We start from the raw sequence: 17,388 nt of genomic DNA, 5'->3' as shown, positions 1-17,388 counted from the left end.
TGTGCATTTAATTCCCCCAACAAATGCAATAAAAATGCATTATTGTGATAGACAGCAAAAAGAAAAGTTAAAATGAAAGTGAATGTGTACACAAATAAATACCTCTCATCCCACGGTTCAGGACCAAGTTATGCTCATCTGGAGAAATCAGATTCAGGTTCTCAGCTTGGAGATGATCCATGTCAACTCCAGACACACTGAGCAACAGCAGAGCCACTTCTGGCAGCCAGCATCTCGCACACCACATCCTTCACTTTCCTCTGCGTCTAATTAATCATACAATGCTGTAAGCTTCTTGCTGAATTCAGTATGTAATGAAGAACACAAAAAAACTGTACTGAGGAGAAAAAAAGGAAGGTATCTTGAAATGTAAAAATCAATGTGCTTACCTTTAGTATAGCCACCCGTATAAGGTGACAGAAATATGTTACTCTCTGAACCCAAATCTTTTCCCACGCTCTTACTGTATGGTCTACACTGACTGAATGAAAAGCACCAGCAGACTGCTGAGTTTAGATTCAGAGTTCACTGAAATTCTTTCACACTGTGTCTCCTGCCCAGTCACAACTGGACTTCAGCCTCAGATTCACATCACAATGACATCAACCCTACACTTATCTGTGTCAAGTGAGATAAACCCACATGTAAATGGAGAGATATGAGCTTTGTAAACCCATATCTCTGACTTACTTAAATCACTTTAAGCCTGAATGAGGCTGAAGTCCAGATGTGAATGGATTGTAGGGGTTCAACTACTTAAATGTGTTGCTGGTGATCTGGCATCTTTCCACTTGTTATTTCATCTACTTTAACTTATGGTAAAGTACAGTTTTGTACAGTTCCAGTTTTGTGTTTGCATAATTAAAACGGCAACATATTGGTGCTGTCTTCTCCCACAGAAGAAAGGGATTACACCATTTGTTCTGGTAGTAAAAAGGCTCATTTCAATACCACAAACTTTAAAATTTAGAATACAAACTTTATTCATCACAAATGGGGCAATTAAAGAGAACAGACACATACAACATGTCAATAAAACTAAATTCTTACATTCATTCTTACACTAACAAAAGCCTTTAAGTTTCTGTGACAACTCAAACTGCACAATGATCAAAATCTTTTTGTTGATCATAATTACAACATCTATCCTACTTGGTCAATCAAAAGACAATGATTACATTTATATTGCACATTTTCAGTACTTGTGTTCAAGTTGCTCTGCAAGCCAATAAATACATCAAGCTCTACAGACATTACCTCAGGACAGATACGAGCTAAAAGGCACTTCTCTGTGGAAACAGCAGCAGCTCCAGTCTAATGATTCTACTAAGGATTCTTGCGGGGCTGCTACCAGAGAACAGTCACTTAATTATCTGGTTCTTCATTGCCGTCAAGTAAGCTGAGACAGGAAGGAATCAATGACCTAAGGGAAAAGGATGATTTTTCTGTTTAAGAAAGTCATCAACGACAGTGGTAATGATGTATTTATACATGCGGCACTGACCTTCGCCATGTCTCCAGCAGTTCCTGGGACAGATTTCAGTAAAGGTTGCTGATGCCATAACTCCAATAACTGCTGATTAAAGGCCTGGAAATTTCTGTAACAAAGTTAAAATAAATATTTTACCACAAAGGCTACGTATTCTGATCTACACAGTGCACCAAATAATGGAAATTGTGTAATAACCAAACACATGATGGGGATCATTATAGCATTTTGATTATTAATTAGCATTATGTTATTTTGTTTATTGTATAAAAATAACATGCTGCTTCGCAGTGTTGGGGAGTAGTGTACTACATGCAATTAAACTACTAGTTTAACTATATTTTGCAGTAGCCTGCTGGTAATTCAACTACAACAGTTTAGGCTTGGTTTTTAATGTTTTGAATCTGAATTTGTCATTTGTTTTCGCTGGCATGTCACTTTTTTACATTTTATTTTATTATAACTTCATATGACATGTACATTGTCAATTTTTTCTACACAGTAGTTTGAAATACTTTGTTTAAGTAGCTTTAGTTAACTAAACTAGATTTATCCTGAGGGTAGCTTTGCTGCAATTTCTTCCAGTGTGAAGTACTTGTAGCTTTCAAAGTAGCTTCTCCAACACTATTGCTCAAAAAACACAGCAACACTTACTCATCCAATGGGAGTTTAGTTGATCCACTGTAGCCACTTGCCCTTAGTTCCTCCCACCAGTTTTTCAAAACTGAATTGATCCACTTTAAACCAACAATAAGATACCTGTGAGAATCAAAGACAACCTTCAGTACTTTCTGTTTTTCTATGCACATATGTGTGTTTCACTATGTAATTTAGCTGCACTGCAAAAACAAAACAGTCCATGGCAGCAGGAATACTCACTCTTCATATGGATTGTTGAGGACTTTTTTAACTAAAGGAAAGAGTTCAACACAGCAGCCAATGGTAATCTTGGGGGAATCGTCATCAATGCTGCAGAGAGAATTAAATCTAAATAAGATGTACTCCACTTGTAGTCAGTCTTACTTTTGCTTAATCTAAGTCACTTACCTTTTGCTTATCAATGGGAGAAAATCAACAAACACACCAATGTCTTGGATTCTGCACAAAGACAGTGAAGTAACAATACTTTAAATTCAAGCAAGCATACTGTGTGTCACATGTTACCAACTAACTACACACTACATGTACGTACCTCAGGAAGTATGTCAACAGCTCTCCAACATTTCTCTGCCACAATGTTAAAGACACTTTGAGTCTCAGATTTCTTCCAAAGAGCACATCAGTCATTGTGCTATGATCCCTTGTGAGCTGAAACATATTGTTAGATTCAGACAGTTTTATCTGCATAATAGTAATAATAATAAAAAAGCCACAACACAAGAAAAGAAATATAGTCTGAGCTGTGATGTTATGTCTGACCTCAGTGAGTGTACTGTAGTCTGCTTGCTCAGAACCAGTTCTACCAGTCCTGTGGTTGTTATTGACATTTAGTGGGAACTCCCAGAGGTCCATGTCAAATATCTCCTGTTTCATGTCCTGCATGCAGTTCATCTCATTCTCCTTGTTTGCAGCATCACAAGTCCTCCCGGTCCCGACCTGCTTTCTCCGAGCCACTGTCAGATGATGGGTCTTCCTCTTACATGACACTACGCGCTTCACTCTGCCTGGGTTGTTGCCAGAGCGACTCACGGGATACCTGTGCCACGTGAAATGTTTAAGCGTATTGTTGAAAGCCAAAGCACATTATGCACTTGCTGTAATTTATCAACAAAACATGCACAACCTACCTCTTTTTGTTGAACTCCTCATTCTTATCATAGTCCGCCTGCACATAAAAACACATTTTGCATGGTGACAAATAACACTAGCAGAAAAAGAGGTCTAGCATACAGAAAAACATGTGTGTATTATAATGTGGCACCCAGCTCACCGCTTTTGTGTTTCTCCCGTGAGGATAGGTCACTCTATACTGGGCTGCTTGGTACTCTCCGTCTTCACTGTTGGAGTCCATTTGACCTAGAGAAAGAGAAATCCCTTTTAAATCAGTTCTATGATTATATTATATGAGTATATTGATTATAATACATTGTCAGACCTAAATAAATACATACAAACACACAAGATAACCACAATATGGTTTATATCTCTAAATCTATTATTCACAGCATTCATATAACATTCTGTTACGGCTTTAAGGGGCATACAACATTAAAATTCAGTACAGTAAGAAATCAGCATTATACCTCAGTGTAACAGGCTCTCCAGGCAAAACACATTAAAACACCATTTCCCACAATCCACGTGTGTATTATTGTTCTGCTGTGCAATGACGTAGTCAGGAACTGCTCCCGGGCCAAACAGCAGAGTTGTGTTGTGTTGCGATTGTTTTAGTTACTAATTTAATTTAACGTTCACATAACTATTCTGGTCAGGCATCGTTTGACCTTTCGGAGAGCCTGTCTTTAAACTGTGAGTGTTGTTCAAATAACTGAATAAAAATGCTTTCTTTTGAGCGCAGCACGTTTACACACGTAGTTATACACCGTAGCATAAATGTTAGTAACTGTGTCAAGAATTAGGTTCATCTGGTTCGCACGGTGTAACCACTGACAGTGTGAGGCTGTGAGGCTTTAACGTTAAAACAAGTGATCTAACGTTAGCAAACTAGTCTGTGACCTTCACATCAAATCATACAGTGAAGCTAATAACTTATCCTAACTGCTGTACTCACCATGTTTTCCCTTCTTAAGCAGTGACAGGAGAGTTAAATCTTTCCCTTTGATTATTTTAGGCGACAACTAACTAACGTTAGCTAACATCAGATTTCAAATGATAATACCGCCCAGTATGAGAGAATAAAGCGTCCCATTCATAATGCAGTGTGTGCAGTGTGCGCCCTCTAGCGACCACTGACATATAAACGGAGCAAATTTCAAATCCAAACACTTGATTAAAGCAGTGGTGTAGACTTGTGGTTTTGAGTCATACTCCCAGTCAACTGATCTCACTGATAACCGCATTAAACAAGAGAGCCAGTTACCATGACTCATAAATACGATCAGCTGGTGTAGTGCTTTGGCTCTAATGAAACTATGGTTTTGCCTTCATGAGCCATGACCCTGTCCGTGCCTTTACCCCGATCAGTGAGGCATACGGGCTGTTTGCCTTAGAGCTTTATTGATCTGAGGCAAGCTGTGACTTGTGGGTTAATCTCTGCTGTACTTGTGCTCACTTTGACAGCAGCAACCTCCCTGAATGCACAATGAAAAACAACATCAGCTGCTTTTATTGACACATCATCTCTTTCCCTTTTGCTCCTCGCTGACTCTGCTGCTTTGGTTCTGCAGTTTCATCATTCGGGTTGACTGATGTAGAGGTCCTCATCAGGGCCCAAAACACGGTCTGCGTGTGTCTGTTGCTGTGGGTGAGTTCTGTGTAAACTGGCACAGAGGTCAGGTGTGATACTTTAAAGCTGTACTGTTGTACAATCCCAAAACAGACACATTGATCCACTTGGTTTTATATTAATAGACTCAGTCATGTGATTTTGTTTGCATGACAGCTTTGATCATCATGTGACAGTTGTTTTATTTTCCGGGTGTGTGTTGCAACTTTAACCAGACTTCTGTTTCTTGAAGTCCAGTGTTAAAATGGTTCCTGCTCATGCTGCCTGTGCCTTGTTGAGCTTCGTACCCCTGTTGGTGCTTGGTGTTCCTCCCATTTGGACCCAGCCAGAGCAGGTGCACCTCTCTTATCCGGGTAAGTGTTTGAACTGTCTCCATCAGCCTCATGTGTTTTCATGTCGGGATACAATTTTCCCCTTAGTAATACAAAACAGTATCCAGGTCATATGGATTGCAGATTTGTACAGATGTTTTGTACAAATCACTCAATAATATAATGATTGAAAGCACTGGTATATTTAGAAATCTGAACGTTTTGTTGCTGGTCTGTAGCTCTGCAACAAGTTTCACTGAGTTGAAATTCGCTTTCATTTATCTTGATATCAAATAAAGTCAGTGCTAAGTTATGGGCTATATATAACATAATGTGGATATGTTGCATATTATACCTTTAAGGCTTATTCCCAATAAGCAACATGTGTGGCTAAGGTGTCCTGGTGCACTGAAGCACTATGTGTGCACTCTTTGGAAGTCATTTAGGTTAAAGACACCAGATAATTGCATCAGCTACCATACATACAGCTGAGGTTACCCTTGGTTAATACAGAGTCTGCAAAATATATGTTCTTCAGTTCATTCCTTATGAAGGTGAAACGTGGTAGTCATTAAAGCAGTTGATGTCTTGATGAAATAAGCACCTGGCCAGTCGTCAACTTAACTCAGGTTTTATCTTGCCAGCGGCAAGATCAAATGCGGCACTCTTGTGCAAAGTCAGCCTTTTCATAAGCATCTCTTGGCTTTTATAAATGCATCAGTAAGTGAATCCAGTTGTTCTGTCAGATCAGTCTACATCACGATTCCAATAATTGGGCTTTTCTTCACAGGAGTGCCTGGTTCTATGGCAGTGACCTGGACCACCTTCAACAAGACAGACAGCAAGGTGGAGTATGGCCTTCTGGGAGGTCGACTATTTGAGATGAGTGCCAAAGGTGGCACCACTCTGTTTGTGGACTCAGGAGAGGAGAAGAGGGAGCTGTACATCCACAGGGTCACTCTCACAGGCCTCAAACCCGCTGCTACTTATGGTGGGTGGAGCTTTAATATTACTGACTTTACACTTACACTCCATATAAACACGTAAACAAGACTTTTTTTTTTACTTCTCTTCTGTAATTTCAGTCTACCACTGTGGGAGTGATGAGGGCTGGAGCGATGTGTTCCTCTTCACTGCGCTGAATGACAGCACTAGTTTCAGTCCCAGGTTTGCTCTGTACGGTGACCTGGGCAATGAGAACCCTCAGTCTCTGGCTCGACTGCAAAAGGAGACACAGCTTGGCATGTACGATGTCATCCTGCACATAGGTATGCTCCACACTGATAGAAATCTTACAACCATATGCACTGTAAAAGCAGTAAATAGACGTTTTATCAGCGGTTAGGTAAGGCATTAGTCATCCACAGATACCTGGCACAACAGAGATGTATAATGAAGAGGTAATATATCATGATGGTAATTACTGTAATCAGCATAATGATACCTATTCATCATTTGTATATTTTGCTTTTGAACTATATGAGTTGGATGCTGGTCACTTGCTCACTTCACATTTGAAAAGGTGAATAGGTGGGGAGTAGACTCACAATAGGGTTGTGCCATAATTACTTTGCCCAAAAATTGAACTCAATCTCTGACTCTCTAGCATTTGTCCCCTGTCTCAATTTCACACCAGATAGTTTTAAAAAGAATAAGATTTCTCTTCCTTTTGTTGGCTTGGCAAATGAAACACCAAGTTAAACACTGTTTTACAGCCACTTAACAAGTTTACAGAGAATATAATTCTTTGATTGTCTCATAAAGTCAAATCAAACTTTTATTTGAGGTCAACCGTAGTTCACCAGTAATTTATTAAGGGTAAAGTTTGACATTTTGGGAAATATGCCTCTTTTGTCTGCCTTTCAATAGTTAGGTACCATTGTCATGTCTGTATGCTAAATATGAAGTTAGCATTGCTCTGTCCAAAGGTAACGCTGGTAGACCGATTTACTTACTTCTGGACAGCATCTGTTTCTAGTCTTTATGCTAAGCTAATCAAACTGCCTGCTGGTTCTAGCTTCATATTTAGCATACAGAGTGGAATCAATCCTCTCTTCCAACTCTCTGCAATAAAGCGATTAAGCATCTTTCCCTAAATGTTTAACTATTCCTTTGAGTGCATTATCACTATAATAAAGTCTGTTTAATGACAAAACGATGAACTGAGAATTAAATTAAGTAAACCTTTTAAGTAAACATATTTTTGCACAGTGCACCAGAGATATACACATTTGTATCACTCTATACTGTGGGAGAACATTTTAAAAACACTCTTTTCTGATCTTTTCTTGTTTTACAGGGGACTTTGCCTACGATATGGATGAGGTATTGTACTCTTCTGCCTTTTCAGTATCATGAACTCTCATCACACTTAGTTAAGAAAGCTGACAGCAAATTGCTTTCATCAAAAGTAAATATTCTCAAAGCCTCACTGATATTCCACTAATTCCACAATGACAGATGAGATAAGCCACTTTACCTTTCTCCACTGTCCCCTTCCCAAGACTCACCACTATTTAAAATTAGTGCGTATAAAGGCTCTCAGCTGTGGTTGAGACATACAGCTTATGATTAGCGTTACTGTGAAATGCCTTAAGCCTGCGGTGAAAGACGAGAGTTAGGGTCATGTTGTCCAAGTATTTCTTGAATAAAATAGTGCCATTCAAAACCCCAAATCTTAAGTCCCAATGAACCATTTTCTCATCTGAAAACCTCCCAACTGTCATCTTTGAAACCTAGCGGACATAAACTTGTATTGGATGTTAATATCATATTTCCTGAAATTATTCATACCCTAACATGGAGAACTGCTGAATGCAATCAGCAGACTACTGCAAAAAATTAATAACCACAATTCATCCATGCAATGTGTTTAGCTGGAATGTGCAAGAACATCCTGCGGCTTCACTGGTATTATAAATAGAAAAACAGGTAAAAGCCCTCAATACAGCCATGAACTGCTGTGGTTTAAAAAAAAAAAGCTGTGTAGAAAAAAAAGGGCCTCTGGTTTCAGTGAGGTTTGTTTGGGAGGCTGATGATACATCCCTCAAGCTGTCTGGAAAATGAACTCACACAGTTCTTTAAACTAATTTGGCGGAATAACGGCGAATGGAGAAAAATGAAACATTGTTTTCTTATGGGAAAATCTTTGACGTTGTGTTTAACGACTGAATGACACTGCTGCAGGACAATGCCAGGATTGGAGATGAGTTCATGAGGCAGATCCAGTCTATTGCAGCCTACGTGCCCTACATGACCTGTCCAGGCAACCACGAAGCCACATAGTAGGTGGAGTTTCTTGTCACTGCATTTATTCTTTTTTAAATGAATTTAAACACACATTTGGTAAAGAATTGTTTCTTAACAGTGACCGTGTAAAGAGAAATTCATAGCCAGTGAGTCAACATGGAAGAAGTCTGACTGTTTTCCTTTTTGTTTACAATTTATTCCACATTCTGCTCAGGGGCAGAAGTGTAATTAATGGGTTTTGGACAAAAACAGCGGTACATGCTGTATTCCGTATTAGCGGGGGAGACTTGCCAAACACCAAATGACAAATTACATTCAGAACTGGCTACTGTAAATGTAAAGTTTGTGTGTGTAGGGGGACGGGACGGGACTGCAATCCCCCCCGAAAAACAACCTTTCTGGTCAGCCGCAGTTTTTCCCCTTTAAAGAACACACAGTGGTTTGCCGAAAACTCTTCACTGTACCGTTTGAACAGATGGGAGCTATTTTGGTCTCTAAAGACTGGAGCGGCGTCAGGAACCACCAACATCTAAACAAGGCAACGCTCTCCAAAACAAACATTTATCTGAATGGGAATCTTCAGCACTCACTATCTGTTTTTCAGTTCCAAGGGACGGGAACTCTGTCTGCGTTTTGACTCATCTTCACTGAATGTGCTGATCACATTTAAGTCTCGGAAATGTCCTGGACTGAGACACAGGGCAGCGAGGGGAGAGCAATGCAGTCCTTATTAGTTGTACTTTTTCAAGCAAAAGTCCTAAACATCTGCTGGCTCCAGCCTCTCAGATGTGATGAGAGTTTGTTTACATGATATTAAATGGAATATCTTTAGTTTTCTCAATACATAGGATATACACTTCCCTCATCAACAAAATAAAACAATCCTAACGACAAAGCATAAGATAACGTAACACAAAACAAAACAGAGCTCCTGGCAACACATATTCACTCCACATCACACAAGCTCAACTTTAGTATCGTTCTGTCAGTTTTGGACTGTTGGTCAGACAAAACACACAATTTGAGCTTGGAACCTGGGAAACTTTTTCACTATTTTTATAGATAAAATGTTTAAGTGGTTAATTTAAAAAAACATGTGCAGATTAACTGATAAATTAATTGTTTGTTGTGGCCACTGCTACTCTACATACATGAGTTGTTCATTGATATTCTGACATATTCATATTATGTCCTTTAGCTTTATTATTATGACACCACAAGGCTGCCTCATTAGACAGTGTCTTCATTGAATTGGAGTCTAAGGTTCTAACTTTTGCAAATAATTAATCAGCTTGGTTTGTATTAACAACGATCAGAAATGTACCACTGCCTATGAATTATAGCCGATTGTCTGATCAAATGTTTTCATTACATTTTGGAGTTCAGTTCAATGGTATTTTGTCGAAAATGATAGAGAATGGTTTAGCCTCAGATGCTTTTAATCCCAAAGATCAGCAGATATGTATCCCTAAATTCCAAGCACATCTGCTGGAGTTAGTTGTGTGCACATTTTGAAAGCTTTAGAGGTGCCTGATCTTGTACCATAATATTTACTTGCCACTGCGATACTAAGACAGTCCTCGCCTGGCCTTGCCATGTGTAACTGCCTGGTCTTTATTAAGGAGCTGCTAACAGTAGTCTCTTTTTCTTGGCGCTGCGTCCTGACATAAGAACCTGATATCAAGAACCATCTCGCTCGCTGCATTACATAACCAGAAAGCCAGCTCCTCTCTCCCTTTCCTATACCTAAATGTGTGTTTTGTTCTGCGGTGTTCCAGATATTCTCAGCAGCTGGCCCCTGCTTCTCCTTCCCCGCTCTCTGTTGTGCTCCCTCTCACTATACTTCTCTGTTCCTCTCTCTTTCCAACCTCAAAACCTAATGGGTAAAATGCAATTGAAGCAGCGCTGACCACAAACGTTTTCAGTCAGCATTCCAGCAGGATGAGAACAGTGGATCCACAGAAGATGCTAAGGCCCCAATCAAGACTGTCTTTGTTCACCCAGCACAATATGGCTCGTCAGGCCCTGGGAGGGACAGCGAAGTAACCGTCTCTGTTTGAAACAATGTCCTCTGATGGGAGTTAGTGACATGCTTCCTGAAGACTACAAACGGTTCCTTTCGGTTCTCTAACGGCCTGGATTACGCTCATCAGATGATGAAAGGGAAAGAATTGATGAGGAGGGAAAGTCTTGTTGGGTCAGTTTAAGAGTCAGGTTGTTCACATTGAATTTGACAGCCACCAAATTTTTATCTCCTTCTTATTTTAATGGAAAAGCAAACACATGGAAACAAGTGTGCTTTGGGTTACAGAGGATGACTCACACGTTGGACTCCCATAGTGCAGATTAATGAAACAAATATAAGTTTATCATATTTGTACCACAAAACGAGAGACTTGAAAACCTGCGGTTGATTTTATTTCTACAGGCTAATCCTTTCCTTCAGGCCATGCCCAGTTCTATCACTCTGTTTGGATTCATGGAGAGTATGTGTATTATTTTACGGAATAGAAGATTGATTTGTTTATTTCTACCAAGTACCCGGTGCCTTCCCAGATCCCTCTGCATGTTTGCTGGTACCATTCCTAGCCACAAGATGGGAGTATGAACTCATCTTACGTCTGTTCTTGGGTCAGTGCCATTACTGAGACCTCCAGATCATAATTGATTTTCACAGAAGCAGATCTCACTCTTTAGCTTTGTTTTAGCTTATGTTATTGTGTGGTTAGATCAGAATATACTTTAAATTTAGGGTTGATGCATTTAATACAACTTTTTAATAATATTTCTCTCATAGTCAGGACTTAAATATGAAAGTTGAAGTTTTAGCTGCTTTTTGTTAAGGATCATGTTGATGTGTGGCAATAATAGTATGATAGAGTGGACATAAAGATATTCTCCTTTGTGCTGAATGAGCACAGCTCACAAACTGGCCTCTGCTGCATTAATCCTGACCTCGGTGTCGACAGACACCACAGCTCTCGTTAGTTTTAGACTTATTCAGCATTAGTAAAACTCTCTGTGGTCCTTCTTTTGTATCCCTCTTCCTGGCCTTTGACCTCTGACCCCGCTGGTCTCTAGTTACCGCTAACCCTACATTAACCCAGTCAGTGCAGGGATCCGAACCGTCCCACCCTGCCCTGGCTGCAGTCCAGAATATTGCCTTTTTTTCCTCTTCTCCCTTATGTAAGATAAGAAAACAGCCATTTCCATCACCTCGCTTAGTTAATAGCCCGTTGAGAAGATTTGCTCCTGCTTTCATGCTGAAATTAAAAACTGTGAAAAGAGACCGGCGGGTTGGCATCGGCCAGAGCTTTCCATGAAAGACTTTTTCCCTTTTTGCATGGTGCGTGCACCCATTGTAATATCTGAAGAGTACTGGTTTAATGTGGATGATGGTGCACTCCTAGATGTTGTTTTCAATTACTCCTTGTCTTAAAGGACATGTCTATTTACGTAGTTTGGTGCAGAGCAAATAGTCATAGAAATGAGTGGTGGTGATTGTGGTAGCAGTGATAGATAAGTGTAGGGGTGGACTGACCACTACAAGCATCCTACTATATCTGGATCAAGTAGGAACCACCACAACTCAAGGCTGACACAGCTGTGGAAGTGCCTTAGGTTGTGATGCCGCTAATGGCCAGTGGATCTAAAATGATTGTAATCTTTAAAAAAGATGTCATGGTTTTTTAACAGGGGTATATTTAGAGGCAGTTTTTCTTGATTGACAGGTCTAGTACACATTGTGGCTCCTACTCGCTCCACCAATGCTCCCCCACGTCGCCCACATTTTTGATTATCTGGCTCTAGAAACTGACCATGATCCTAAGCTTCAAAACGTCCCATCAGAAACTTATAGGGCGATGTCCATGTTTTTCTACAGCCTTTAATTTGGAGAGGCAACCACTGATAGCCTGGCTACAGCAAAGCGTACGGTTTTTCAGAACATCTAAAACAAGCTACATCTTTTTCTTTTAAGTTTGAAGCAGATGGCACCGCCACCAGTTTAATGGTCATCTTTATCTGATGATATACCGGGCCGAGTTCTCTTCCAGCTTGAAATGAAAACTGAAAAGTAACATAAAACAAAAACAAGAACAGTCAGTTATTTTAAGAAATGCTGGTTTATAGTAAAGCTGAGAATTATCTTCACTTCACACAGTGTGTTACGAATGGATTGCAGTTTCTTTTCTTTGAGCTCTGGTGTAGACACCACAAAATAAGAGAGGGCAGAAGTCTGTGGTGTTAATTGCTGTTTCTTACGAACGTAGATTGTATGATCAGCTCATCTAACTAACCTTTCATTTCTTATCTTGTGTGTTTACAGTAACTTCTCCAACTACAGGAACCGCTTCAGCATGCCGGGCCAGACTGAGAGCCTGTGGTACAGGTGAGGGAGGAGAAAATATGTCGACCTGGTGGAATCAATTAGACAGTTGCTGCTTTAGTTAAGTGGACTTTGACGTGCTTAAGCAGGTGAAAGAACCGCAAGCGGTTCTGGTCAGTAGAGGGCCACTTTAAATCCAAAGTGAATGCTAGCTGCACACACACACACAGAGCTAGGAAAGAGAAATCATTTCTTTTCCAACAAGGGGCCCCATGTGAAGTATCATGTGAAGGTTTACCAAACCTCCTACTGTATTTCAGTAAGCATTAATGACCTGTAAGAGGCGGCCCAGAGGAATTGGCAGCAGAGAGGTGCAGAGCTCCCTTCTCTTAGTTTAGTTTGCTTCCTATCTCAGGGACATTGGGACTACACAAAGGAGCTATACATCTGACTGGATGACTCATAAGCCACTACAGACCTCCTTCTTGCAGACAGTAAGATAATACCTTGCTAGACCACAGGCCAGCTGCCCACTCCTCAGTCCTAGACACAGACAGGCCTGCTGGCTGAGAGCCCTTGCCTCGTGTGCATGATTAGGAACAAGGGGAGGCAATCTGAAATCCCTGCTTCTACTGGAAACAGTTCCTAACATACAGTGCACATGTACAGAACCCATGCTTTTCTATTAAGCCTGCAGGATGAACACGTAAGCACTCACATAGTATGGTAAGGAGTTTATTCACTAAAGTGGATCTGGCACCACATTTAACAGCAAGAGACAAAAATGTCTGAGTATTTTTCACACAATCTGGAATTTAAAGAGAGGCCTGTTCTTGCTTATCGACTGACTTTCGGCATGCTTCCTCTACTGGATTGAGGCCGTGTATCATTTTAACGATGTGTGTCCACAGCTGGAACCTGGGGTCAGCACACATCATCTCCATCTCCACTGAGGTTTATTTCTATCTCGAATTCGGCCTGGAGCTCCTCTTCAAGCAGTACGAGTGGCTGACAAAAGACCTTGAGGTTACTTACTGCACCAGTTACATGTGTTGATGATGGCTAAGTGCTCTCCATTGTTCCTACATTTGTTCTCTCTTTTTTCCACTTTAGCACAATGCTATCTTTCAAAGTCGTTCCATTCTCTGTTTCTGCATTGTAAATCTATTTCTTCTACTTGTCATTCTGTTCCAAATAACATTGTAGGAAATCTGTCTTCTAACCTAGGAGGCCAATAAGCCAGAGAACCGAGCAGTGCGTCCATGGATCATCACCATGGGACACAGACCCATGTATTGCTCTGATGACGACCAAGATGACTGCACCAAGTTTGACTCCTATGTGTGTAAACCACAGAATCCTATCCATTCATTCATACACTGTTTCTAATGTACACAGTAGCCTAAACTACTGATGTCTTCACACTGCCATACTCATACTGACCGGTAGTTTTATAAGGAGCATGTACCTTAAAGAGGAAGACTGCTCTAAAGTCTGGCGGAGGATGATGCCACACACACATCTGCTTGGTCTCAAGTGTGGAAATTCCTGTTGTAATGGCTTCGCTGCATTCCTGATGGCAGACATTTTATTAGCATAATTATTAACTGTTAGTAGAACAGCTATGTACGGAACATTATTTTATTTGGCCAAGAAAAAGAAATTTGAAAATTATCATTATCTTAAAACCTTTTTCTAAATTGCCTCCAAAGGGCTTCTTGTTTATTTTGCACTACGTGGACATGTTTGTATTGTTAAAGGTTTCATTTCATCACATAAAGATATTTGTAGGATTCGTTTTCTGCTGTGTTGCCTGAGACTTTAATGGCCCCTGCTAGCAGACGTGTCACGCATGTTGCAAGCTGGCCAGTCCACATCGCAGCCCGTAAGCACATTGAGTACGGTCTGCTGTCATAATCACTGTAATTTGGAACCAAATAGTTTCCACTTAGGCTGACTTTTCTCAGCACTTGGCACTGTTTGCAGTGAGGCTGGCATGGGCATGATGGGGCTCCACCAGGTAGTGTTTCAGGTAGCAGATACTGTTTTAACCGTTAATGCCGGTTCATGCTGTCATTATGCCTCTCTGTTATATCTCAGGTCCGACTGGGACGGAATGACACCAAACCGCCAGCTCCTGGTCTAGAGGATCTATTTTACCGCTACGGTATGCTCTCTATTTGACAACCAGCTGTGTGCTGCTAATGGGTGTTTAAGATCGCAAATTTGCACGCTCAGACAGACTAATGTCCTAACAGTTGCAGAGAGCAGAGCAATCCAAACATCCTTTATTAAAAAAACAGGCCTTCGGTCTGGCGGATGCCCAACAGCGCATTTGCAAATGTTTTTCCTGTATTACATTTCTCAGACTATTTGTTTGTTGCATTTAATTATTCAACTTGTGGTGGAACTTTGAAAGTTTTGGTTGTTCTGATCTTAAGCTTTTGTTGATTGCTGAGAAATCTCAAAATTAAATGGGCATAGGATCTGAGAAACGATAGATTCCACAGCAAAATTGAATTGAGCTGTTTTGGCAGTTGTGTTTTTCTATGGAAGGTTGCTGACTATCAGCAGATTTCTTTCACAGGAGTGGATCTGGAGTTGTGGGCACATGAGCACACATATGAGAGGCTTTGGCCAGTCTACGGTGACAAGGTCAGCTCCTGCATTCTTAATTCACCATATGGTTACATATATAGCCTTTGTTTTGGATCGGTGCAAGTGACTTGTGATGTTTTTCTCTTTAGGTGTACAATGGGAGCAAAGACCAGCCTTACGTGAACCCAAAAGCTCCAGTGCACATTATCACAGGCTCTGCTGTAAGTACTTTCACATCACTGCATCATTGTTTTTTACACATATATCAGTGCACAAATTGACAGCAGAATCAACAAAAACAATGTTAGGTATTGTTCACAGTCTTTTCTGTGCAGCAGTTGTTCTGCCACATAAGTTCAGTACCAGCTGTTCCTTTGGTTAAGGGTTTTCTGATGTGGTGGTGAGCAGCGCATGGCATGCTTCGTCATCCAACCACAGAGGGGTTAGTCACTGGGATATCACAACGCGGCCAGACTCACACCGAGACATAGCCACAGTTGTAAATGTCACACAGGGCTTTGTGGACGGAGCTGGAGAAAGGCATGCGGTTCATCACTAACAGATTCAGTTTAATCACCGCCGATTCCTCTGCAGGGCTGCAGAGAGAGGACTGACAGGTTCAATCCAAACCCCAAGGACTGGAGCGCTTTCCGCAGCACAGACTACGGCTACACCCGCATGCAACTGGTCAACGCCACCCACCTTTACTTGGAGCAGGTCTCTGATGACCAGGTAAGCACACAAGGAGAACCGTGCACACAAGCACAGAACAGGTGGAATGACATATAAAGCTCAAAGAGCATTGCTCAAGTGATGAATAATTTTGTATGTGTTCCAGTACGGCAAGGTGATTGACAGCATATGGGTGGTGAAGGATAAGCATGGCTTCTCTGCCTGGTTCTGAAGACTGCCATCCTTAAAAAAACTACCTGCTTAGGAAATGCACTTTGAATTCAAAACAAGCACAATATTTGCTGTGTCACACCAATAATGCACTTATGATGAAAAGTACAAATGTTTTTATTTCTGACCATTTCTTCAGCTTTTAATTTTCCTTCTTTTTTATTCAATAAGAACACTCATTATCACTATGGTGACCAGTTACTTTAAATGTATATAATGTAACTGTAATTTTCTGTGAGGTGCTCTGACAATGTTTTGTAAACAGGGCATCAAAAATTGTTTTGCTTTTGAATAAATTCAGCTTTTTTTATGGATCTCTGGATTGGTTCTCCCTCCAAAACCATCACTGTAGTCTGACTTAAGTTTTTATAGTTTAACTGTTCATCAGGTAGATGTAGGTCCCTTCCTTGCCGCCTGAATAATCCACTGACAATTACATAGACAGCATGAGTCTGGCAGACACCAGGCCCCGTTCCTTTTCTAAGCATATTTTTCATTTCAAAAAACTGGAAATGCACTTACATAGATCAGATCTCTCTTCTATCACTCTATCTAGAAGACAGATTTTCCCTTGGCTAATCCTATCAGGATATTGGAACCTCATTTCATTGTTCATCTGTGTGGCCGTTATGACCTGAGACAAGTAGTCTACGCCTACACAAAAGGACTATTATGTAACTCAGGGATGCTTGTGGCTTGGGCAGAGTGAGAGAAGACTCTTTCCCCAGAGGAGTGTTGCTCACGCCATGACTCTCACCACTATGTTGCCATTAATTACTAACAACAGCATGCTGCCTCTGACGAACGCTGGCTGAAAACCAGCGCAGATCTGCATGCGTCTGTGTTTTGAGTTATCAAGCTGTCTGTTAGCGCCATACTCTAATCATGTCTCTGCATAATTCTGTTGACACAATATAGTCTACATATACAAAATCAACGATCCGTTAACCCTACACACATGAGTGAACATACAGCACGTTATTTGGCAGACATTTTTATCCAAAGCACATGCAATGCTATGAGAGGATACATGTTAATCACTGATGGAAACGCTGCAAGGGGAAGCACCATTTTTGAACCCGAATGAAGGACCAAAAACTGTAAA

At 40.7% G+C, this 17,388-nt stretch overlaps 3 protein-coding genes across 4 annotated transcripts in view; 1 reads left to right on the top strand and 2 right to left on the bottom strand.

The window, feature by feature from the left end:
• The window catches only part of zgc:194887 (uncharacterized protein LOC571819 homolog), a 3,236-nt gene extending 2,989 nt beyond the window's left edge, over positions 1-247 (bottom strand). The window contains exon 1 of the mRNA XM_035674377.1: positions 103-247. Coding sequence (XP_035530270.1) covers positions 103-247 — 145 coding nt within the window. The remainder of the gene's footprint in view (positions 1-102) is intronic.
• A 727-nt stretch (positions 248-974) lies between these two features.
• Positions 975-4,376, bottom strand: LOC118337579 (KATNB1-like protein 1). Its single transcript, XM_035674679.1, has 10 exons — positions 4,221-4,376; positions 3,420-3,505; positions 3,277-3,314; positions 2,909-3,185; positions 2,682-2,797; positions 2,537-2,587; positions 2,369-2,458; positions 2,144-2,248; positions 1,505-1,598; positions 975-1,423 (listed from the first exon to the last, which is right to left on the bottom strand). The coding sequence occupies exons 2-10, from the start codon at positions 3,498-3,500 to the stop codon at positions 1,391-1,393; spliced, it is 885 nt and encodes a 294-aa protein (XP_035530572.1). The 5' UTR covers positions 3,501-3,505; positions 4,221-4,376; the 3' UTR covers positions 975-1,390.
• acp7 (acid phosphatase 7, tartrate resistant (putative)) lies at positions 3,799-16,597 on the top strand. 2 transcript variants are annotated; one of them, XM_035674677.1, is made up of 15 exons: positions 3,799-3,958; positions 4,837-4,913; positions 5,133-5,248; positions 5,997-6,197; positions 6,292-6,474; positions 7,506-7,531; positions 8,393-8,490; positions 12,783-12,845; positions 13,694-13,808; positions 14,010-14,123; positions 14,883-14,949; positions 15,370-15,437; positions 15,530-15,601; positions 15,975-16,112; positions 16,219-16,597. In XM_035674677.1, the coding sequence occupies exons 3-15, from the start codon at positions 5,140-5,142 to the stop codon at positions 16,282-16,284; spliced, it is 1,320 nt and encodes a 439-aa protein (XP_035530570.1). In that variant the 5' UTR covers positions 3,799-3,958; positions 4,837-4,913; positions 5,133-5,139; the 3' UTR covers positions 16,285-16,597. The 2 variants fall into 2 exon arrangements, with proteins under 2 accessions (XP_035530570.1, XP_035530571.1); XM_035674678.1 differs by having other exon boundaries at positions 5,128-5,248.
• The last annotated feature ends 791 nt before the right edge of the window (positions 16,598-17,388 follow it).

Source organism: Morone saxatilis, unplaced genomic scaffold, assembly GCF_004916995.1.
Source record: "Morone saxatilis isolate NCDOM2014 unplaced genomic scaffold, NCSU_SB_2.0 Contig3, whole genome shotgun sequence".
Classification (NCBI taxonomy): domain Eukaryota; kingdom Metazoa; phylum Chordata; class Actinopteri; family Moronidae; genus Morone; species Morone saxatilis.
Note: the sequence above shows the minus strand (reverse complement) of the source record. Positions and strands in the feature narration are given on the sequence as shown.